Source organism: Cupressus sempervirens, chromosome 2, assembly GCF_028749045.1.
Source record: "Cupressus sempervirens isolate cs-2001-9-10 chromosome 2, ASM2874904v1, whole genome shotgun sequence".
Lineage (NCBI taxonomy): Eukaryota > Viridiplantae > Streptophyta > Pinopsida > Cupressales > Cupressaceae > Cupressus > Cupressus sempervirens.
The window spans coordinates 732719478-732745844 of NC_143119.1; the positions used below are offsets into that span (position 1 = coordinate 732719478).

Below are 26367 nucleotides of genomic sequence, written 5' to 3' on the forward strand. Positions count from 1 at the left end.
ATGAAGTTAGATAAATTACATGTGGTTGTTGTACTAGATATTGATGTTGTTGGCACATTTACAATGAGTCAAGCAGCATTGAAGTATTTGAGGGAAGGTGGAATTGGAAAGCCTCCTTTAGAGGCTGGTGTTATTTTAAACTTAAGTGCTACAATACAGTACCTCAGCTTTCTAGTATCAAATTCATGTCTCTGCTGCAAAGGTTCATTTTTAATCATTATATTCTTCTTGGATTAAGATTTGAATTAAATATTTAATAAATTTAAATGTTTCAACATAAACATGAGATTCATTTTACTTACATAATAATTTAAATAAGTTATCTAGCAAAGTTTTGTTTTGTTTACATGCAGCTGTTGATAGTCTTACAAGATCTATGGCTTTAGAGTGGGGGGCAGATTATGGAATATGTGTAAATGGTATTGCATCTAGTCCAATTGAAGGTATTCCTAGTCATGTTGTAAATGACTCGGGGAGCCGGCCTGGCGATCTAACATGGTGAGTGGGCTTAAAGTGGCAACTTGGTGGGGCAAGTTGGTGAGCCGACTTAGCGAGGCCACTTAGAGATGCAACATAGTGATTTGACTTGGTGAGCAAGCTCAATGAGCGGACCTAAAGACTGAACTTGATGAGGCACTTTGGTGGGGTGACTTGATGACTGAACTCAAAGAGTCAACTTGGCGAGCATACTTGAACAGTCGACTTGGTGGGGCAAGTTGGCGAGCTGACTTAGCGAGTCCACTTGGTGAGGCGAGAGATGAGTCAAATTGGTGCAGTGACTTGGCGAGATGACTTGGTGAACGGACTTAAAGACTAACCTTGATGAGGTGCTTTGGTGGGGTGACTTGATGAGCGAACTTAAAGAGTCAACTTTGTGAGCATACTCGAACAATCGACTTGGTGATATGACTTGGTGGGCTAGCTTGGCGAGCCGACCTGGCATGCGTACTTGAATAGTAGACTTGGTGAGCTGACTGAAAGAGTCAACTCATTGAGGTGACTGGGTGGGAGTGACTTGGCAAGCTGACTTGGAGAGTCGACCTAGGGGTTGGGCTTGGTGAGAAAACTTAAAGAGTCGACTTGGTGAGTGCACTTGAATTGTCGGCTTGGCAAGAAGACTTGGGGACTTGGTGGGACATGTGGGCGAGCCAGATTGGTGAGGCGACTTGGCGACATGAATTGGTGGGCCGGCTTGGCGAGCCGACCTTAAAGAGTCAACTTTGTGAGTGTACTTGAACAATCGACTTGGTGACATGACTTGGTGGGCTTGGCGAGCCAACCTGGCATGCATACTTGAATAGTAGACTTGATGAGCTGACTTAAAGAGTCAACTCGTTGAGGTGACTCGGTGGGGGTGACTTGGTGGGCTGACTTGGAGAGTTGACCTAGGGGCAGACTTGGTGAATGAACTTAAAGAGTTGACTTGGTGAGCGTACTTGAATTGTCAGCTTGGCGAGCTGACTATGGGAGTCAGCCTGGCAAGCTGATATGGCGAGTCGACTTAAAGTGGCGACTTGGTGGTGCAAGTTGGTGAGTTGACTTATCGAGGCCACTTGGTGAGGTGACCTTGCGAAGCGACTTGGTGAGCCGACCTACTAAGTGTACTTAAACACTGACCTTGATGAGGCGCTTTGGTTGGGTGACTTGATGAGAAAACTTAAAGTGTCAACTTGGTGTGCTGACCAAGTGAGTTTACATGGTGAGCGAGCTTAGAGAAGCAACTCTATTGGGCAACTTCGTAAGCACACTAAGTGAGCCCACTTTCTGGGGCAAGGTGGTAAAACCACTAGGTGAGTCGACTTCGTGAGCTAACTTAATGAGTCAACTTGTTGAGGTGACTAGGTGGGGGTGACTTGGTGAGCTGACCTGGAGAGTTGGCCTAAGGGGCGGACTTGGTGAGCAAACTTAGAGAGTCAACTTGGTGAGCATACTTCAATTGTCAGCTTGTCAAGCTGACTTGGGGAGTCAACCTGGTGATCTAACATGGTGAGTGGGCTTAAAGTGACAACTTGGTGGGGCAAGTTGGCAAGCCGACTTAGCGAGGCCACTTAGAGACGTGACATGGCAAGCTGACTTGGTGAGCAAGCTCAATGAGAAGACCTAAAGACTGACCTTGATGAGGCACTTTGGTGGGGTGACTTGATGACCGAACTCAAAGAGTCAACTTGGTGAGCATACTTGCACTAGTGCATTTGGGTTCATTTTTCGACCTTCATTGATCAAATTTTTGACCCAATTTTTGACCAAATTTGACCAACCCATTGGTCAAAAAAAATTTGGTCAAAATTTTGACCAACTCACTAATACATGATTTGTCTCAATCATATAATTAATTATATATTTTTCATATTAGTTACTATCAGTATTTTTCAGGTATTCTATAAAATAGTTCACATGCCTTGTGTATGATATGACATTTTGCATGCATCCTACACTCTCTCTCATCTGGCTAATGATGGATTACGTAGAGTGATCTGAAACCATCATGCTAAAAAACACACAATCAAATCCAAAATGAACTTGCACTACAAATGGATTGTGGAAATTTGATATTGGTAAAATTGCATGCATTTCTACTAGGACAATCACAACTTAAACATATATTTGTCTTGGTAGACATGCGTGCAAAATTAACAATATCAGATTTCCACAATCCATTTGTAATGCAAGTTTGTTTTGGATTTGATTGTGTGTGTTTTTTAGCATCATGGTTTCAGATCACTCTCCGTAATCCATCATCAGCCGGATGAGAGAGTGCAGGATGCATGCAAAATGTCATATCATATGTAAGGCATGTGACTGTTTTATAGAATGCCTGAAAAAAAATTTACACCTACCTGTTGGTAGAAATTTCTACCTTTATTGGTCGAAATTTCTACCTTCATTGGTCAAAATTTTTGACCTTCATTGGTCAAAATTTCTACCTTCATTGGTCGAAATTTCTACCTTCATTGGTCAAAATTTTTGACCTTCATTGGTCAAAATTTCTACCTTCATTGGTCAAAATTTTTGACTTTCATTGGTCAAAATTTCTACCTTTATTGATCAAAATTTCCACCTTTATTGGTCAAAATTTTTTTCTTCATTGGTCAAAATTTCTACCTTTGTTGGTCAAAATTTTCTACCTTTATTGGTCGAAATTTTGACCAATTCTTGGCAGAACTTGTACCATGGCTATGGAGGTTTTTCAACCAACGTATTGGTCAAAAAATTGACCAACCAGAAGGTTGGTCAAAATTTTGACCGAAAAAATTCCGACCAATGGGTTGGTCAAATTTGGTCAAAAATTGGGTCAAAATTTCGACCAATAATGGTCAAAAAATGGTCTCAAATGTACTAGTGATGTAGTGTCACTTGGTAGATACTACATACTAAGTTTACCTTGCTTCACTCAATAAACACTATTTCTTCCAATGCTCAGTTTACACTGAACTTCATGACACAAACTTACTGCTCGGTAGACATTGTGAAGCATGGTAGATATTGAAAAGCTTGGTAGACACTGTTGGTCTTCACATTGTCTGTATTTACACAGTAGCTTTGGGAATGCTCGGTGTAAACTGCTTAATTGCTAAGCTTACAAGGTAACAACTGAATGCTCGATAAGAATTCAAAATTGAGTAAGTGTTGTCACTAATGAAAAATATAACATAATGCCAACAATCTCCCCCTTTGGCATTAGTGAAAAAAACACTTATGAACCAAAACTTATGTTAACTAACATTCTGATTTTGATTTTTCAAAATTGATCTTTGTAAAGCTGTTGTATATACATATCTTACATATCTCCCCCATACATATGGCATAATATATATACATAGCTTTTATCTGTACATATGTCAAATTATTTTCTTTCTTATTTCTTCACAAGTCTCTTTTACTCCCCTTGCTCCCTTTTCTTTTTCATCTCATACTCCCCCTTTTTGACAATAATGCCAAAGAGTATATACAATAAATTCAAATAGAGACACTAAAATGTGAGAGAAATTTGGAGTGTACCTTGAGAATAAGAGACAATGTCTTATCCCAATTATCTTGCAAAATTTTGCAGGTGGAGAGTGCCACTTGAGCTTCTGTAGAAAGTTCAATCATATGATCTACTATAGAAAAATTTTTGTCTTGGATAAATGTTTTTGAATAAGCAATATGTTTCTCCATTTGGTCCATGACTAGAAGGATCATATTCTAGATGTCAATCAGTGTAGACTTGATCCTAGCTTCTTCTCTAAGTAACTCTACTTGCATTTCTAACAAAAATTTCACCTTCATGTGATGTGAAGAGCTTGAACTATGGTCAAGCTGTAACTTTTGAGCACTAGCCTTCATATCCACATCAATCTTATTTAGTTTTTCTTTAATATCTTTGGTATACTCAATAACATCACAAAGCTTGCCAAGAAGTAATGTTACATTTGTAAAAGATTTCTCAAGGTTGCTCAAAATTGTGGATAATTCTACTTGCTTTATGGCAATGTGCTCAAGCACCTTATTGTCAAATTTATTCTCTACCTTTTCAATGAGATTCTCTTGGCTATAGGTGTCCTCATTGAACTTATTTACAACCTCTTCTAATTGTAACAAAATGTGTTGAGATGGATCAACATCAACACCAATAGCTTCAGTAATTATACTTTTGGCATTCTTGATTATTGTGTATTCTTTATCCCTCTCTTCTCTTAGCTGCTTTTGCCTTACCTTTTGTTCTAAAAGCTGACTGACCAATCTCATTTCGTTGGCTGAGGTAGTGTCCAAATCTATCTTGGGAATGATAATTTCTTTATCCAAGTCTATATCTTCATCAATTTCCCTACCAGTAAGTAGAAGTTTTAGAGGAGTCTTTGGTTTTACTTTAGTGCTTGCTTCCTTAGATTTTGAAATAGAAACAATAGTTGATATAGATGGACTAGTAGAAAAAACTTGAATTGGTCCAACTGGAGGAATACTGAGAGAACTAACAACTATATTCAAAATTGATGTGCTTCCCAAAAATGATTTACTAATAGGTAATGTATAAGCTAGAATATTTACAATTGAAGAACTAACAAAAATTGGTGCAATCAAATCTATGGCAGACAAAATTGTAGAATGGGTTGGTAGACTTACTATACATGAAGTTGTGGAACTTACAGTTGTGCATGTTGCTGTGATGGATTGATCAGGTACTGATGAAGAGGGTTTTAGCTTGGTAGATGAAGTAACTAATACTTCCATAGAAGATACCTGGAGCTGTGGGGTGGTAGGAGTAGATGATATTTCTAATGTGGATGCAATCAATCCTGTTGAAGCTGACTCCAACCCTGATGATGATGCCAGCTTAGGTGGAGAGTGAGGAAGGGAATTAATGAATTCTGTTGCAATCTTTATTGGATCATCTTCTTCATCCACTTCCTCCTTTTCTTCCTCTTCAGCTTCTTCCCTTATCTCTTCATCATCAGCCCTTAGTGCTTGATAATCTTCAACATCAAAAGTAGTACATGGAGTGTTGTCATCTTCTTCACCATCACTATCACCATCATCATCCTTGATCTCAACTAGATCATCACTAGGCTTATGCAGATGATAGATATTCTTCCACATGTTTATTGAATCTCTTACAACATTCTCAATGTCCTTAATTAGAATCAAACATGTATGAAATATGATCATCATTTTGCCTTCATTATTCTTCATGGCTGCCTTTATTTCTACCTCAGTGAGATTTGGCAATAGTTTCTTCAAGGATTGTTCATAGATGTCCTTGGCTATCTGTGTGGCTAACTCCCACCTTGGTTGTAGTCTTACTAATAATTCTTTTGAGATCTGAGGAGCAATCTAGTCAGGGGAATACTTCCACTTTCCCATTTTGGTGAGTACTAGCTCCTCAATCTGTATCTTCTTGGCATTAGTTCTAGCTTCAAACTTTAAAGCCTTGAAGTTTATGATGCCAACTCCTTCTTCCATCTATCTTAGCCTTTCTTGGAAGGTGAGTTGGGGCTTGTTAAATACTACTTCACCTTTATCTTTTCCTTTACCTCTCCTAGTGAAAATAGTTTTGGAGGCCTTTGGAGGTTTAGTAATGATAACCATCCCTTTCTTTTTTGTTTGCTTTGCCTCCTTTTTTGATTCTTTCTCTTCATCTTCTTGTTCTTGATCCTCTTCTTCATCCTCTCATTTTCCCTTAGTAAGCATTAAGGGACCAGTGACAATTTTCATCTTAGCAATCTTTCTCTTACCTTTGTTGATTGCTCGAGGTAGCTTAATTTCCAATTCAATTATGGCTTTTGCCTCATCATAAGTTCCAAAGACTAGTTGCTTGGGATCTATAGGTTCATTTACCAGTGCTTCAATGATGTCCCTAGTTTCATCAATATTGACCTCATAAGAGAGAGGTTTCACCCATGCAACTCGAGGCCTGACTACCTAAATGTATACTCTATCGCAGTCTACCATGAAACATACATCATCTTTATAGTCCTCAACAAGTTTAGGAGGAATCTTGAACTTGTTGTTCATTCTTTCTTTGAAGTCTTCAAAATTAGTATCCATTATATTGTCAAAGTTTACACTCATTTATGCTATAAACTCATTTATCTAATACAAAATGGGAACATCGTTTCTCCATTTGATATAACCTTTGGATGGAAAGAATTTTTGCACATAAAAGAACAAACATGTTAATAAAGAACCAAATTTGTAGGGATTTTTCTTTGATGACCTAATGCTATCCATATTCTTGTTTAGTTGCTTTAGTAGTAGTTTTGACAGGTCAAATTCCAAGTTTTTCTTCACAACTTTGAATGCTAATTCTACTACCTCACATGACATGTTGTTCAAATGACTGGAACTATAAATCTTGTGAGAAATTACATGAATTCTGAACCTCGTCTCTACATCAGTAACGGTGCTAATTTTCAAGTCTCTACCATCCCACTTGGCTAGGGTTTTCTTTTGGAGTTCATCTTGACCTAGGGTTTTGTTAGATTTAGCTTTGCTTAGAATGGGAAGGCCAGTAATCTTGTGAATCATCTTTTTGCTGATCAATATAGGCTGCTCTGACCATAACTGACCATTGTGAACATGGCTAAGAATATACCTAATCCATTTTATCTGAAAGCTTCTTGGAAAGTGTGATATGTATGTCTACCCTTTTGTTTCCAAATGCTTGTGCTAAAGTTTCAGCGAGCCATCAACACACATTTCTTCTAAAGCACTATCCATTTCTAGGGTTCCTATCTCTTGAATTGAACACTTAAAATGAGTGTAGATATCGTTAATCAGAAGTACCTTTGGTGGAATTTTTGATTGTGTGCCACTAGGGTCGAGTGCCTTTGCCACTACTAGAACTAACTTGAAATTTGGTGCTTTCCACTCTACACCCTTGACCAACATCTCTAATCCTCTTTCACCTTGCTGCTGCTAGTACTTCTGAATGCCATTTCTGCTCGATAAGTGATGAAATATTCAAATGAATTCCCTAACTACAAATTCATTCAAAATCACTTGGAATCACTTGAATGCACCTAGAAATCTCTTTGCTCTTGAAGACATGGTGAAAAATGAAGTTGAATTCCACCTTTTTTGATGAAAATTTACCATTAATGCTAGGTACCACACTAAGATAGTGCATAATAGACTATCATCCACTGAATTAACTCGGTAAGAGTATCAACTCGACAGATGAACCAAATTATTTTTGCTCTCGACCTTGCTTGGTAAGGTCTTTAACCAACTTTCCTCAGTGGAGTCTAATGCACCTCAATAAAAAATAACCTTTCTATGATCCTAGTGTATCTAGAATACTGATTGAATCATTTATATTCCTCATATTTCTTGGATCTACTAATGATTTTCTTGTTGAGTAAAACTCCAACACATTCTTAGGAATTTAGTTTGAGGGGATGGAGTCACCCACTTCTTGAGTGACTACATTTCCATGATTTGAGCTTGTATCTTCAGTGGATTTAGGAATCCATTGCTACTTCATTTGTTTCCTTATGTTATTAGCCCTTGCTTTCTTTTCATCTTCAATTTTGCCTATATTCATGTATTTTTTAGCTATATGATTGATTTTAGTGCATGTGTAACACCTTATAGTAGTTTCCTTCTTCCTTAGGTGATGCCTTGCACAATTTATACCAGTGTGTCCATATTCTCCACAATAATGACATCTGCACCAGGTATTGTAGTTCCATCCAAATATTGCCTTTACTAATTGTTCAGCTAGATTGAATGATTTAAATATACATTAAGATGCCTTGTGACCATGCCTTTTTCATTTGTGACATTTACCTTCAAATTTTGGTTTCTCCTTGCATTCATTGGCTTTGTGACCATGTTGATTATAGTTATAGCACTTTCCATTGAATTTTCCTTTTACATTGCTCCAGCATTTGTTTGATGTATGACCAATTTTCCCACAATTATTTCATGAGGGTTTTAGATTCCTTTTTGCTCCTTTCTTAGAAGATTGACCTTGTTCTTCATTGTATCCAAGTCCTACTTTACCTTTTTGCCTATGAAGATTCTTCTCATTTTGCTGATTCAATTGATTCATGTCTTCTTGTGATTTCAATATTCTCTCATTGATTTTTTTTAAAACATTTAGGTCATCCTTTAATTTTTCAATTATTTTCTTTTCACATCTTAGTTCTCTCATTGTTCTTTCATTGATTTCCCTTTCATAATTTAGATCACTTCTTATTCTTTCATTCTGTGCTTTGAGAATTCTGATTTCTTCATTTGCTTCAGTGATTTGATCAATGAGGTCTTCATGCTGATTGGATTGATTCTGTTCTTCATTGTTTCTTGCCTCCAAGTCTTCATTTTCCTTATCCCTTTGTTCCAAAATTTCACATAGCCTAATTGATTGGATTTCTTGTTCTCTTTTAAGTTTCCTTACTTCTTCTTGCAAAGAGCCATTCTTTGCTAGGAATTCTTTGATTGCCTCATTAGCTTCATCTGAGATGCTTGGTGGGAAAAATTATTCAATCTTCTCTTCAACATACTAATGGTCATCCTTTTGTCTTGCAACTTCCTTCCTTCTTTTCAGGGATTGGGAAACATGCTCTTTTGCTTCTTTGAGTTGAGCTATGGTCATCTCTAGATCTAGCTTTTCATTGTCAATTGCCTTGCCAAGTCTAAATATCTCAATTTGTCCTTAGATCTTTGCTCAAGTTGCAAAGCTTTTTATCCTGAGAACCACAAAGCTCTGATACCAATTGTTGGAAATATTCAATATATGATAGGTTACTAAGAGGAGAGGGGTGAATCAATAACTTTAAAACTTTCCTTTAAATTTACCACACATCCATCTATACTACTATATACATCAATATTGAAAGGTAAATCATTCATCACATAAAAGAACACAATATTTTGGTGAACCAAAAACCTTCCAAATAGAAAGTAAAACTAGGGTGGGGATGATACCCACAAAACTTCAATACTACAGCATAAAGTTGGCCCATTAAGGCTTACATTGACCACTTCTGGTGATCTGTCCTGTTAGGAGCATGAAGGACTACTAGGTCCACCTTGTTAAAGGATTTACAAACATACAATGAAGTATGCACTCGGTTAGGAGATTTATACAAAGATTGTTAATTCTACCTTGTTAGAGGATTTAGAAAATCCGATTTACCTATTAAGACGAAGCAGTGGATCTACTTACAACTGATTGTTGATAAGATCCTTTATACACTAATCACCTTATGTGGTGGATATAATTTTTTTGCCTCTGTATTGACCTTGTCGTATTCCTTGAACTGCTGCTGAAAAACCTTCACATATCTTTTTATTTTACTTTGCTATTTCTTCATACCCTTGATATCTTGCAATACACCTTACATATATACCTTTCAAATTTACAAAACTAAAAGGTCAGCTAAAATACAAGTGAACAAATATATTACAAAGTCAGCCCAACAATAAATAACTTAGGTTCACTGAATTGACTCGGTGACCTTCTAATACACAGGGTCGACTGCATTACTCAATATTGTCATGCACTTGGTAGAAGTGAAGGCTCAGTCCATACTAATCACTCGATGTAGTTCTGAACTCAGTAACAACTAGTGACTTAGTACATGTAGTGTCACTTAGTAGATACTGCATACTGAGTTTACCTTGCTTCACTCAGTAAACACTACTTCTTCCAATGCTCAGTTTACACTAAACTTCATGACACAAACTTAATGCTTGGTAGACACTGTGAAGCATGATAGATACTGAGAAGCTCGATAGACACTACTAGTCTTCACATTTCATGTATTCACTCAGTAGCTTCAGGAATGCTCGATGTAAACTGCTTAACTACTAAGCTTACAAGGTAACCACTGAATGCTCGGTAAGCATTCAGAATTGAGTAAGTGTTGTCACTAATGAAAAATATAACATAATGCCAATAGTTTTAGCTTATGCTTACGATACTTATGTTATTTCTTATGACTCTAACTCTTATCTTTTTGCTCCTTTAGTGATGCCTCCTACATGTAGACTTGGCAGTTGAGGTAACAATTGATGGAATGACAATGAAGAAGAACATCATGAGGAACAACATCAAGAAGTTGAGGGAGGACAAGGTAATAACAATCAGGGTGATGTTAGGGAACTATTGCCTTTATTATAAGAGATTATAGCTCAATTGGGACCTCGAGTTGAGGAAAAACAGCATGACCATGGCCAAGAAGAGGGATCTCACCATGGAGATTCCCACATGTCAGAGCATAGATATGAAGAGGAATGTGGGTATGACTATGAGCATGAGCATTCTCACACACCACCTAGTGACAGAGGGCACCATGAGAGAGGTCAAGAACATAATGATGAGGATTCCATTGAAATGGACATGATGAAATTCCTTCAGTAGTCTAAACTGCAATATTTTGATGGTAAGGGAGGTGGCCCCAAGGCTGAGACATGGTTACTTGATATGGAATGTTTCTTTTCTATGTATCCATATGCAAGAAACTTAAAAGCCTGTTGTGCTATCATGTAGTTGAGAGACCATGCATCTATTCGATGGAACATTGAGGGGAAAAATCTCCATATCAGTATAGCATATTTTACCTAGGAGATCTTTGTGGAGAGATTTAGAGAGAGGTTCTTATCCCCTTAGTTCAACGAGGCTCGGGCAGATGAGTTCCATGAGATTAAAAAAGGGAATGTGTTGGTGGATCAATATGAGATGATATTCTTTGAGCTTAGGTAGTACTCATTCTATAACCATGATGAGATACTCTTTACTCAGCATTTTTTCTAAGTTCTTACGAACTCCATCATTTGAGATGTCCAAATGCATTATCCTAGGACACTTGCCTTTGCTGCCAAAAAGGAAAGGATTGCAGAAGGTAATGTGATTAAGGAGTTTGGTGGTAAATCAAGCTCTTAGAGACATAATACATGACCTTCAAGGTAGGATGCATAATCCCCTTTGAAATAGTTCTCAAGAAAGGGTCAAACCCAATCAGCACCCTTGCAAGGCATTCATGATTACCAAAAGTGATAGAACCATCAATATTGGCTTAAGGGTGAACACAGTTCAAGTTTCATAGGAGAAAAAGGGCATGACCAAAGTAGAGGTCAAAATCCCCATCATAATCACCCATCTCATAGTAGTTACCAAAACTCTAGCAAGGGAACTACACCTTATTCTAGTGCTTCTCATAATGGATGTGGATAGGGTTCCAATACTAGAGGAGCATGTTTTTCTTATGGTTAGCTTGGCCATAGAGAAGTGGAGTATCCTTTAAAGAAATATATAGGGCCTAGCAGAGGTGCAACTATGTTGGAGCCTACCATTGGAGATGCAAGTAAAGCCCATAAGGTGTTTGAGGCAGTTGATAATCATCAAGTTGAGCACCAAGGTACCATAGTCGAGGCTATAGGTACATTGCATGGTATTTATTCTATATTAGTAATTGTTATAGGTGCTTCAAATTCTTTTATTTCACCATCCCTTGGTTAGAAATGTGCCCTAGTGGCTACATGATAGGTTAAGTTAGCTATAGGTTCCAAGGTGACTGTGGATTCTATAGTTAAGGGTTGTGTGTTGGACTTGAGCGGCTTCACCACCACATTTGATATTCGTATCCTACTCTTAGGATCTTATGACATCATATTGGGTATGGATTGGTTAGCCTCCCATCAGATGAATATAGATTTTTAATGTAAATTGGTTCAATGTGTAGGTGACACAGGTGGGCAAGTAGAGCTTGTAGGGATCTAGAGGCCTATCTCACTTCGGATGATCTTAGCTAATCAATTAAAGTGGAGTGTGTAGCATGGATGTAAGATATTTTTGGTCTTTTTTAATGACCTTGAAGAGGTTGAGATTCATGAGGTGACACTAGATGATCACCCACTCCTCCATGAGTATGCAGATGTATTCCCTAATGAGATACTAGGAATGTTTTTGAAATGTGACATTGACTTTTGCATTGATTCATTCTAGGAGTAGAGCCTATTTCATGAGCTCCTTACCAAATGACTATAGGAGTTGAGTGTGCTCAAGTTATAGCTGGAAAAATTGTTGGCCAAAGGCGATATTCATCCTAGTGTATTCCCATGGGGTGCACTAGTCATTTTTGTGAAGAAGAAAGATGGATAATTGTGGTTATGCATTGACTACTAGTAATTAATTATGGTAATGGTGAAGAAAAAGTATCATTCACCAAGAATTGATGACTAATTTAATTAGATGAAGGGAGTGAGAGTGTTCTAAAATATTGTTCTTAAACTAGGATACCATTAGCTTCGAATTCATGAGATTGACATTCATCAAACATCTTTTCGTACATGCTATGGGCATTATGAGCTTAAAGTTGTACCCTTTTGGTTAACCAATGTGCCATAAATTTTTATGAGTCTTATGAATGGAGTATTTTGTGTGTACCTTGATCAGTGTGTCCTTATTTTCTTGGATGACATATTGATCTATTCTAACATAGTGAAGAGCACGAGGTCCATTTATGCTAGGTGTTGTAGTGTTTATGAGACCATCAGTTGTATGGAAACCTAGGCAAATACATATTTTTCTAGTCTAAGGTGAATTATTTGGGTCACATTGTGATAGGTGATGGTATTATAGTGTATCTAGAGAAAATCCAAGCTATCATAGATTGGTGAGCACCCACTAGTGTTCTCGAGGTTTGTAGTTTCATGGGATTAGTTGGTTACTACAATCAATTTGTGAAAGATTTCTCATGTGTGGCTCATCCCATTAGTTCTCTTTAGTGGAAAGGAAAGAAGTATGTTTGTTCAAATCAATGTGAGTTAGCTTTTAAGGCTCTTAAGGAGTGTTTGACCAGTGCACTAGTCCTTGTAATGCCTAATCTTGTAGGTGATTTTATGGTTTGTACATATGCTTTTTTGGAGGATTTGGGTGTAGTGTTGATGTAGGATGGTTGTGTGATTGCATATGAGTCTTCAAAACTCAAGGCCCTTGAGTTTAACTACCCCACCCATGATCTAGAACTTGTTGTAATGGTGCATGTGCTTGTGCACTCAAGACATTTCCTTTTGAGACATAGGTTTGAGCTGCATAGCAACCATCATAGCATACATTATATCTTTATTCATCCAAGCCTGAATGCATGATAGCATCATTGTATGGAGTTCTTGTGTAAATATTTTTTTGATGTTTACTACATCAAAGGGAAAAAGAATATTGTTGTAGAAGCCTTGAGTAGGAGACAACATGAGATATCAGTTTTGTCATTGGGAGTGGATTTGTAAGGTTGTATCTCGAAGGCTTTTCCTAGTGACACGTGGATTTGTGAGATTGAGTCTAGACATACCCTTGAAGTGAGGTTTTTAGGTTATTACCTATATTTTTATGGCTTATGATACTTGGGGCACATTTATGTGCTGGCGTCTGGTGATCTATGTATGTTGATTTTGTCAGAAGCACATTGTGCATCATATACCACAAATCCTAATGTCAAGAAGATGCATGTTGGCCTTAGAAAATTGTACTTTTGGGTAGGAATGAGGTGTGATGTTTCTAATTTTGTTGCTTGATGTCTTGAGTGTGAAAGAGTGAAGGTAGAGCATCAGCATCTGATAGGCCTTTTGCAGTCACATACCATTCCAGAGTGGAAGTGAGATACCATATCTATTAATTTTATCATAAGGTTTCCTATGTCATTACGATGACATGACTGTATTATGGTGATAGTGGAAAAGTTATTTAAGGTAGCATATTTTTCACCCATGAGAAAATCCTACACAACTTCTTCTATAGCACATGTTTTCTTGGAGGACATTTTTTGATTGCATTGAATCCCTCATCATATTATATTGGATAGAGATCCAATGTTTACTTCATCACTATGGACATATCTCTAGCATGCTTTGGGTATGCAACTCAATTTTAGTTCAGCTTACCACATAGGTACCAATGGTCAAATAGAGAGTGAAAAAAGTTCTAGAAGACATGTTTCACATGTATGTGATGGACACAAAGGTGAAGTGGGAGGACTATCTATATCTTGTTGAGTTTTTTGATAACAATGGGTACCATAGTTCTCTTGGCATGCCACCTTTTTAGGCCTTGTATAGTAGACCATGTTGTACCCCTTTGAGTTGGGATTGTTTAGAGGACAAGTAATTTTAGGTCTAGAGATGCTTTAGGATATGGAGTAGTAGGTTGCTTGTATTAGAGAGCGTTTGGTTACTGCTCAAGATAGGCAAAAGAAGTATGCATATGCCCATAGGTTGGATTGTCACTTTTCATTTGGTGACTAGGTTTTTTGAGAGTGCATCCATGGAAGATCCCCATCTACTATGGTAAAGGCTCTAAGTTGGCACCACATTTTCTCAGACCATTTGAGATCCTTGAGAGGATTGACCCTATTGTTTATGGTTGGATTGTCACTTTTTATTTGGTGACTAGGTTTTTTTAGAGTGCATCCATGGAAGAGCCCCATCTGTTATGGGAAAGGCTCTAAGTTGGCACCAAATTTTCTCAGACCATTTGAGATCCTTGAGAGGATTGACCCTATTGTTTATTGACTAGCATTTCCACCTATCCTATCATGCATCCATGATGTTTTCCATGTTTCTATTTTGAGGTTTTATATTCCCAATGTGGCCCATGTACATGATTGGGATGCTTTGTAGGTGGAGGATGGGAACCTTTCTTTAGATCCTATTCATATCCTTTAGCATCATAGGTTGACCCTCAGAGGTCGGCACATAGAGAAGGTAAGGGTCTATTGGGACTCGAATGATGAGACTTATGCTACTTGTGAAGATGTTACACAGTTGAGAGATTTGTACCCTTATCTTTTTGCAACCTTTAAGGAGTAAGACTATGCCTAGTAGGGGAGGATGTAGTGCCTCATATGTTTGCATTTTGTACCTTGTTATATATTTTGATTTGATAGATACTTTGATAATCATGTTGGATGAAATTTGGGATGCCCTAATGGTCACATACTATATTTTGATTTGCCAGTATGATAGATGTGAGATGGTATGATGTTCAATTTGATCATATCTGTATGATGATGCTTATTAATGTGACATGATGCTTTATGATGATATCTAGTTATTTTTTATTCAAACATGTACTCTATTGTGATTATGTGATGGACTTATTAGATTTTGGATACTTTGATTTGATTCTATGGTTATTTACTTCATTCTTGCTTTGAGGTGTTTTATGATGCAATGACTTATTTGAATAGATTATTTTAATGTGATTAAATAAATGGTTAATTAAGTGATTTAACGCATTTATTGCTTTGGCTATATTATTCTATGCAATTGCACTTGATCATGTTGTTCAATGTGTAGGATTTATATCCCTGACAGGGGCAATTGATTAATTAAATACTCCTACAATTTAATAAATCCAAACTCATTTGCATAATGTGATTAGACCTGTGAGCATGTTTGTGCATATAAAGGTTCGCATTTGTCACAAAATTTATTAAGAAATATTGTAATTTAATAGTTTATGGGAATTTAATATTTGATTTAATTATTTTAATTTCCAATAGCTTTGTCATAGTTGAATTTCATTTTAAATGGAATCACTCAATTTTGTTTGGGTTGAGAAAGGGTTTTTTTAGTGGGTCAATCTGTTAGGAACCTGTGTGTTCCTTCTGTTTATTTTGTTAGAGTAGAGTTGTTGGACGCATATGCTTTGTAAGTCGTCCCGTGAGTTTATTTTATTATCCCACATGCATAGGTAGTATTACTTTTCTAGATCGTACCCAGTATATAAGAATAGGTTGAGGCCCTTGATGGGCACGGACGAATTTATTGTATTGAGCTTGCTCAAAGGAGGTTACCCCCTCGAAGTGGCCTGCGATCAGTAGATTTATTCTGAGTTCTGCTATCACTTTGTATTCTGTTATTTCGAGCATTCTCACGATATTGCTATAAGGAGGTTCTTCTCACAATCAATTTCCTAATTTTATATTTCACTTTAAAAGTGAATATATATCCCAAAAGGGAAATTATTCAGTCACTCTTCACTTGTGGAATAGAAATTTGGAGAGTAGATTCCAAAATTCTCTCACAAAAAAAAATTTGAGTGATTGATTTTTTGTAGGGGCAATGGGCATGGGATCATCGCGAGGTTAAGCTCATTGGATCCGTCTTGGAGAGACCTTTGTTTGCTAAGATTTTTGGCAATGACCACAGGGTGATTAATTTATCATGTGCATTCTTGTTTTAGCCATTTTGGCTGCAAGGTAGGGCTCTCTCATTTTATTTCTTTCACTCCATTTTGGAGTCTCTTTCTAGTAGTAAATTTTTTCGAGGCTAAGAACTAGTGTTCCCCTTCATTCATGCATGATAGCTCTACCTAGTTGGACAGGTATGAGCATTTGAGGCTTTTTGGACTTCAAGATTTGGGGTTTTGGGTCATTATATTGGTCATTTTTCCATATGAACTCTGAACCCAATTTTGATTTGGTATTTGTGACTTTTATACCCAATGACATAATGGGTTTTAATTTTTGAGCATTTTGGTTTTTGCCTCGATTTGTGTGTCACCCAAATTTCTCAATTTTTTTGGCACTAAAGTTGTTCGTGGATATAAATTATATGTAGGGATATCTATCTAACCCTAGATGTATTTTATTTCTTTGGGATTTGTGTTGAATCCATACTCTTGAATATAGGTCGGTTGAGAGATTTTGTTATACTTATAATTTTTTGTTTCTCATCTGACCCTTGTTGTTGGTGTACCCACATATGAGCACATGCATGTGCTTTTGTTAGGTTCTTGCAAGGATTGAACTCACATTTGATATTAGTGGAGTTATGATTCATTGAGGTTTGGTTGGGAAACTTAATTTCCTATAGGCAATCATCATGTGAAGAGCATGGGTATGTAGGGTAAACATGTGGAGGGGCTTCTCTCATTACCCTGGTTGCATTTTGACAAGGTAGTGTGAATAGTTTTCTAAATAAGTGATAACTAAATAAAATATTGAGTAATAAAACTAAGATAATAAAACTGTGAGTGCCTAGTGGTATATCTGAGGGAAGGTATCTATATGGTTATCTTCTAAGGTCACAGTGTGATGGCCTCCCAAGGTAGAGTTTTTGCACGATGTTTAGTTTGGGCTTCACAATTCCAAGAGATCTACTCTCCACTAGAGTCCCTAAATAGTAGTCCCATAGAGTGTCTAACCAAGACCTGTTGTATTGCATTATCTCATGATCTTGTGTTTAGTCCTTTGTAGTGTCTGGGGATGTGTGTTAGCCATGGATGATTGTACTATGTGTGTTTGTGGTTGAATCACTATATCTATCATCATAGTGAGAGTGGGCCTACAAGTTCAACGTGGTTAGGAAGCATAACTACCTTTACTATTGTTGGGGACTGGTGTACAGTCCTCCATGTTTAGTTTTAGAGCTAGATGCTCATGTAGTTCTTTATATCTTTTAAAGTTTGTTTCCATTTGATTTATGTTATTTCAGTTTATAGTGATAGTTGATTTATGTTCACTATGATGTTACTTTTTTGCATGATTACTAGATGATATGGAGTACATGGTTAGATGTTTAGTTCTCCTCATGTTCATATCATTTTCATTTCCATGCTTTTGAGTGCCTTGTCCTCAATTTATGTTTTTTTGGTACTCCCCAGTGTGGAGGAATTATTCTTTCCATGTTTCTATTTTATCTTTTCTTTATTGTTTTCATCATTTTTCATGCTAGAGATGTGTTTTTGTGCATGAGGAAAGCATTCTTTCATGTAGGCCTAGCTAGATGCTTGAGCAAGAATGCATTCTCTCATGTGCAACATAGAGCTTCCTAGTGTGATAAAGTACTAGCTTAAGTGGCTAGGTGTTCCTTGCATGACCTTGTGATCTGCTCGTGCAAAGGAAAGGTCCCTCACGCAAAGGAGTGTTTCCTCACATGATAGGTTGTTTCCTTGCATGGCAGCAAATTTTCCTTGCATGGGTGGTAGCACTTGATTGCACAAGCAAGTAGAGTCTAGCTCTTTTGTACTTCCTCACACAAAAAAGAGGGTGCATTTTTTTTTTTGTGATTGGGAAGTGGGTTTAGGTGTTTTGGACTCCATATTAGATTTCACACCTTCCTAGGTTTTGACAGATCAGAGATTATATTTTTCTTAATTCCTTAAATTTTCATAGTTAGTTTGAATGCATTGGTATGTAGTGATGCTTGAAGATCATTGGATGTTTAGATTGCTTGGTTAAGTCTTCCATTGTGATCTTTTGATCAATTGCATGTTGATGTTGTTTGATTCCATGCTTGTTCTAAAGAGAAATACAATGTGTTTTGGCTTTTATTTATCCTTGTTCTAAGGACCTCCAAGTGGGGCATTATAATTCTCAAATTTGATTCTATCAGTTAATTATATGATTCATTTTCTTTTACATAACATGGTTCATTGTTACCAAATCTACACTTCCACCACCATTGTGTTCTAAATGTTCAAATTTTATTTTATCACTAGTCATGTGATGAGAACAAACACTATCTATGATCAATATATCATTTTTTCTAACATGAGAGGTAAGTATCATCTTTGACAACAATATAAACTACTTCATCCTCATCATCATCACTATCAAAATCTTTTGTAACATGATTTCTTACCTTTTCCTTTAAAGTCCTTTTAGTTTTTGAAGTCTTTCTTTCCTTTGAATTTGTTGAATTTCTTTTCATCTTTGTCTTCTTTGTTTGGATGCCTTACAACAATATCACCAACTTCTTCACATGAGAAACAAATCAATGGAATCTTTCCTTTGAATTTTCCATTTCCCTTTACTGCTCTTTTTGCTAGGAGAGATTCAATAACTTCAAGATCCTCATTTGAATCATCTTTATCTTCATTTTCAACTTGTTTTTGTTTTGATTTCCCTCCTTTTCTACCAAGGATTAGTTTAACTTTGAATGCATATTCAAGATTGTAAGAAAAAGGAACATAATTATCAAAGTTATCCAACTCAAAAGAATTCAATCTTCCCACAAGAGTATCTAGGGTTAGATCATGTGTTTGATTTCATCTAATCTCTTTAATAAATGAAACTCTAATTATATAAATAGGAAGAAGATTTCTTAGTAACTTGTTGATTATGGTTTCATCATCAATTGTACCTCTTGAATCTTTGATTGCACTAACATTTTCTTTGACCCTTTCATAGTATTGGTGATGTTCTCAACTTCTTTCATCTTTAGTTAATCAAACTTTCCTCATAAACTTTTTGCCTTGACTCTTTGCACATATTTGTCACCTCCAAAGACTTTCTTCAACTTTTCCCACATGTCAAATGTAGTAGGAAAATCCTTGACTTCATCAAATTTAGAATAGTTTAAAGAGGATGCAATATCAATCATCATAATATTATGAACCTTTTCTTTTATTTTCTCCACATACATAAGCTTGGGTGGTTCCACATATTTGTTCTCTGGGTAGAATACACCATCATCATTGATGCTTGATATATGAAGCTTCATCAACTCCTACCATGCTAAATATCATTCTTTATTAAGTTTAGGAATCTCCCTTCTGTAAGACACGATGATCTTTAATTTAGGTCCTTAAAACCTTTTCCTACAAGTGCCAACAAGTCTAATACCAATTTTTGGAAATGTAATAAAAGTAACTAAGAGGGGAGGAGTGAATTAGTTACCACAAAAAAAATCCTTGACCCTTAGATGTCAATACAAAATTCAACTGATAATGCAATACTAGATAGCTTGGTTAACATTAGAATTTGACTAATGCTTGGTTAACAAAGAAATCTTAAGATGTATTAGTCTATTTTAACCTTTAGTACCTTAGTTGCAAAAATGAAAAGCATAAGTAAATAACATGAACAAAAATAACAGAAAGATTTAATGTGGAAAGCCAATTTGGGAAAAACCACCTTACAACTAGTCACAATAATTTTAACTCTTCTAAAGTGAGTCTTGTTAGGAGCCAACCTTGTTAAAGGTTACAAAACATACTATTAAGTATGACCCTATTGGAGGATTTAGATCAACCTATTAGGAGTGGCCTTGTTAGAGGTCTTCAAACACTTCAATCTTGAAATGTTACCTTGTTAGAGGATTTACAAAATGACTGTTAAGTCAACTCTATTAAGAGATTACTGCTACATTTTTTAGAAAGCAAAAGTAATTTACCTTGATTTATGATGCAAATTTCTTTTCTGATTTAGATCTCTATTCTGTATTGACCTCTGGATCCTTCCTAATGAGATTTTTCTTTGCAGCTTAACTTCCACACTTTCCTACTCTTCTTTTCCTTGATTCACATATTCATTTATTTAATCTTCTATTTCCACATCATATCCTCACAACTTCACCTTTCTTATATATCATAATCTATAAAAATCTGGCTTGAAAATACTTTCAAAACATCACTAAACAACCAATTAGTCAACCTCAAATAATAAAACATTTTACAATTTAAATTTGTTGTCACTCGATCAACACTGGAACTGAACACTCAATCGACACTATGACATCTTCATTGCTCGACCACTAGGTCAACACTAAACTCTTTTGATGCCCAACCACTCAGTCAATGTTGCAAGAAGGTTCCTTTAATTCATCAGTTACTATTGGAAAGTATTCATAACTTGAATGTTTGGTTAATATTGAGATATACAAGGTTAATACTGAAAACTCTATATTTCTTGGTTAATACTGACATTTGTGTAAACATCAATGGCAATACACAATTGAATAATTGATTCCAACATTAGTTGGGTGTTTAAGAAATGTAAATTAAAAGTAAAATTCATTTAAAATCAACATAACATATTCCCTAACTAATTTTAACTCTTCTCAAAGTTGTCTAAGAGAAGGAGCATATTATTTCTCAAGTTAAAAAATGAAAAGTTGCACTAAAAAGTTAGAGAGTTATAGAAGTGAAAACCTATTTGTGGGTCAAACTTACCTCCAAATTGTTACTTTCATACCAAATGTAAGAAAAAAAATAAATAGAATGATTATAGACTTGCAAATATTTTAATTATTTTCATAACTCAGTGCAAAAATTTGGAATCATCTATCATTGCATAAACTTGGAACAAAAATATTGTAACCTAGACATTAGAAATTTCTTAATGATTGATGTAAAGTTGATAGTCAACTTGGTATTTCTTTTTGAATTATTCTAAAGTTGTCTACCAAGGGCCAAATTATGAGAATTAGTCAAGATATTGTGCACAATATCTTCTTAAGAACAAAAAATTATGTCTCAACATCATAGCAAAAAAACAATTACAAGATCTAAAAGGAGGAAAAACTTAGTTTACCAAGATCTTTCATAGAACTTTATTTTTCTCAATATATGTCCAATATTATTGTCTCACTTTACAAATTAATGGAGAGTAATGAGTCAAATGGGTTTGAGAAATTTAGTGCTTTTTTTATAATTATCATATGTAAGGGGAGTCAATTTATTGACTGTGGAATTATACTTAGTGAAATCTCGCATAATGAAATGCATTTTTATGTCAACTTAGTATTTATCTACTAATCTTATTGTCTCTTAGTTTTGGGACTAGGTGAAGCACCAATACCAAAGGAATGGACAATGATACTTGATAAAGATACGAGTTTTATGCACAAATAGAACTAGAGGAAATCCATAAATATTTTATAAGAGTAAATAGTTCCTTCATAATATTAACAATAATAGTACTACATGGAATGCATATGGAAAACTAAAAGATTCACCAAAAAAGGTATTAAGACTCCCACATTTCTCTGCAACTTTCTTGTTTCCCATGGTTTTGAACTAGCTTATCCATATAAGTCTACATATCTCTTCTATGTCCAGTAGCCTCTACCTGTATAAGTTCATAGCCAAAGAGGACCTCACTTTAGTTATTTTGGGCTCTTTGTCCCTCAACAACTACATCATTTCCTTGGAAAAGTGGAAGCCTAGATTATATCCATTGATGAAACTAAATGTTAGCATGACTTCTATTGATATTCCTATGAGGGAGTATCCTAATATTGCTGGAGAATTGGTGGAATGATCATATGTTGCATTCATATTAGTGTTTGTCATTTATGTCGACATATATGTTATTCTGTGGGATTTGACGGAATAGTAGACATAGATTGAGGTTGTGTAATCTGAGGATTGAAGATGAGACTATGCATAGTTTGAAGATTTATTCTATAGAGTGTCCTAATGATGTGGTTAAGTGTGCATGTGGAAATATGAAGAAGGCTGATAGATATATGAGATTTATTGAAGACAAGATTCAGATAGAGTTCCTAAGAAGCAATTACTGATGTTTTGATTATATCTCCTAAAAGAGATAGAATTTGGTTATGTGATCTTGTATAGAAGTAGAAGACATGATGAAGATATAGTCATTAAATGCATAAATCTCAATGAGCATTACATGAAGATTTCTGAAGATAGTGAGCTGATAATTTGGTTCTAATTGTGAAAAGTTGTAAAGATTTAATGTAATTTGTAATATATTATCGTAATGTGGTCCTATATTATAATTCTAAATTTGGAAAAGTTCAATATCAACTCAATAATTAGTTTTAGGACTTGGTATAGAGGAAAATTATTTTCCTTGTGTGGATTTGTGATTGTGTAGTGCCTACCCTTGTTCACATCTTTTTGGACATTGTTGTTATCATTATCGGACTATGTTAGACTAGTTTTATGTTGATGGATTAGTAGTATTGTTTTGAGACTATCAGATACTATGTTATGGATTCAATTGGTATATGATGAGATCATTTAGACTTTACATTTCATGTATGCATGATGATCATTACATTGCTTTCAGTTATTGTTGATGATTAGTTAGATGGTTTATTATCTCATGTACTTTATTATGGATACTTACCCCATACTTGCATGTGTATGGTGTGCATGTTTGTTCATATTGTATGGAATTTCTGATATGGTTAAGGAAGGGAGTCATAGTCGCCTGCTTAGTCGGGATCTACACGATGCACCACTTCCTGCCATTGCCTATTTAGCTTAGCATTATATATATATATTGTATGTACATGCATGGTTTTTTATGCAGGATGTAGGTACCGGGTATCGACTTCCCTAAATTTCCAGGATGAGCATACCCTATTACACTATCTCAATGATAAGAGAAGGGAAATAAATTCTCAAGTCCAAATCCCAAACCCTTAAACCATTTGTCCTAGTGAGGTAGGACAAGTATCTATATATTTTACCCACCGAATGTGTCAGGTGACATATTTTGTGATTTTAACCCTTTAGACTGATTTTGTGTGAATTGTTCTATGATGAGTTTTCATATTTCATCTTGGAGGTGTATGGTGAATTTTCTATTAATTAAGTCTTAATAAATAGATTTAATTAATAAATTAATTAATTGAAGAAATTAATATAAAATATCATGATCTTTGATATTTTGATTATAATTAATTAAATGAGAATTAATTGAGGAAAAAGAATTAAATAAAAGAAAATTAGAAATTAAAAATTAATAATAATTATAAAATAATAATAAAGTAATAAATAAATAATAATAATAAAAGTTATAAAAATTAAAATGAAAGTTATAAGAATTTAAATAGAAGTTATATAAAAATTAAGTAAGAGTTATAAGCTTGCCTAGGAGTTAACACACCTTTTTATTTCTCATATGTCAACAACATAGGGGTTAGTGCACCAATTAAGCACATGGTGTCTACAACCTTAAGACTCATCTAGAAGGTTGGAAAAGACACATGCTTAGTTGGTGACACCTTCTAGCTATTTCTAGAGACATTCTAGGTGTTTCTTGAGAGCTCTTTATATTCAAGCATTCCTAGAAGCTTAAACATAGCGTTTGGAGAGCATTTTGGAGCATTGGAGGACTCGAGAACTTTGAAGAAGGGAGGAGCTTTCTCTGTGGGTTTTCTGAGGAAGAGCGATTTGGCATCAGAATCTGGGTAGATTCTTGTGATTTTACTTATGCTATTTCCGCATCTTACACTTCCTGTCTTCTTCATGTCTTCCATATGTTTTCTGAGGATTTTCCTATGCATTCTCAATATGGGTAGTTAAAATTTATTTGAGAAACTGTATATGCATAAATCTGAAAAGAACATGGGGCTAGGGTTTAAATTCATAGCCAAACCCATTAGATGAATTATTGGATAAATTTAGAGATCAAATAGTTTATAGGAAAATTCTGAAAATTGGAACTTTTAAATAATTGTGTATATGTTCATTGTAAAATATACATGTTTATATTTTTGAATTTGCATACATGTATATATGCTATGATACTTGATAAAACTCTGCGTATACACACACACACACACATATACATATATTTATTTATTTAATTAAAATTCAAATGATATCTCACCATGATTGATTGAATATGTTTTTAAAATGTTATTCAAAGAAAAACTTTGTTAAAAATTGAAACTGCATATATTAAATAGCAAATGAAATCGTTTATGCGATTTAAAAAATATATATGTAAATTTAAAAGTGGAGGGCGACGAGACCCACACACTCGTACCCACTGTGGTCACAATTTACCTATTGTCGCAGGTACTATGACGGCAGGGGTACACTGTACCCACATACGTCGCAAGCCCTGCGATTGCAGGGTCCTGTGTATCACCGGTAGTACATATTTATATATGTGTTTGTTTAAGTTTTTTTATATAATAGTCATTTCATGTTATATATGAAATCAAATTTTCATTATTAATAAATTTAAATATGTTATATTGTATCAATCAAAATTGTTGTAATTCGATTTTATAAAATGTAATAATAATTATTTATATATTTATATATGTATGTATATATATATATATATTTATATTTATTTATCTATATATATATATATATATATGTAAGTATGTAAATATGTTATTAATAAATTTAAATTATTATATAATTGATAAATGATTTATATCAAAGGTTCATTTTTTATAATGGTGAACTCTTTTATAATATCCAACTATTAAGATTTAATTAATTGCTTTAAATTATAAAAAATATATATATATGGAATTTAATTGATAGTTTGATGGGGGACGTTTTCAACAAAATATTATAATTGGAAAATGGGTTTTTAGACTTCTAAAGGAAAACCTTTATCCATCCAAAACAATACATGTGTTAGGTAAAACATGCAATTTCTCTACTCAATGTTTAAAATTGGAAAACGTAAACTGAGACCTCCACATTTAAATTCAAGTATGTAATGTAAATTTAGCAAAACCAAAACATGTGTTTGCATTGTGTATTCTTAATGCTATTTGTTTTGGGTTTTGGGTTCACCAGTGTTGACCAGTTATAGGATGTCTACCAGAGGCTTTGGGGGTTATGATTGTGATGTCATGATGATGTTTTAATCCCGATCTTTATAAACCCAACCATGGTTATGTGATGGAATGCTCTATGTAATGTTTGTAATTACTGATTGTTATAGTTGAGATTCTTATTTATGAGACACTTGAACCAATCATTTTTGAGTCATCGATCAGTTGTCCTTGGTTTATTTTCTAGTCGCCGTGATGGGACTGAAATGTGATTTATGATGTCATGTTGTGACATGTTTTGACTCAACCATTTTGGAGTCTTTGATCAGTATGATTTGAGATATATTTTGGTTATTGAGAACTATTGGATACTTTGATCATCACTGACACTTTAGTTGCCAATAGAGAGCTGTTGTGGTCATGATTTTCTATGGATACTTGCTCATGGAGATTTGATGCTTTTATGCATATTTAATGTTCTTATTATGGATTATCTTTATGATTTTGAGATTTATGATTCCATGAGCTTAGGGTAGGTTATCTGCTTGTAGTGTCGAGAAGTGGCTTGCAATGGGGGCCGGGGCCCTAAGAGGCTGCCAGGGTAACTCATTGTAAGTTGGTTAATAAGTGAAAACATTCACACCTAATACTAACTAA

At 35.1% G+C, this 26367-nt stretch overlaps 1 protein-coding gene across 1 annotated transcript; it reads left to right on the forward strand.

The window, feature by feature from the left end:
- On the forward strand, window positions 1–25067 carry LOC149575469 (peroxisomal 2,4-dienoyl-CoA reductase [(3E)-enoyl-CoA-producing]-like). The gene is made up of 3 exons (XM_089816043.1): window positions 1–202; window positions 354–498; window positions 24989–25067. Exons 1-3 carry the CDS (start codon window positions 1–3, stop codon window positions 25065–25067), a joined length of 426 nt encoding a protein of 141 aa, XP_089672169.1.
- The last annotated feature ends 1300 nt before the right edge of the window (window positions 25068–26367 follow it).

What these genes read in the sequence shown, in the direction of transcription:
- LOC149575469 (XM_089816043.1), top strand. Translation starts at nt 1, where the DNA reads ATGAAGTTAGATAAATTACATGTGGTTGTTGTACTAGATATTGATGTT. An exon ending in TTCATGTCTCTGCTGCAAAG is followed by an intron (nt 203 to 353) that starts GTTCATTTTTAA and finishes GTTTACATGCAG; the next exon opens with CTGTTGATAGTCTTACAAGA. An exon ending in CGGCCTGGCGATCTAACATG is followed by an intron (nt 499 to 24,988) that starts GTGAGTGGGCTT and finishes CTATTGTCGCAG; the next exon opens with GTACTATGACGGCAGGGGTA.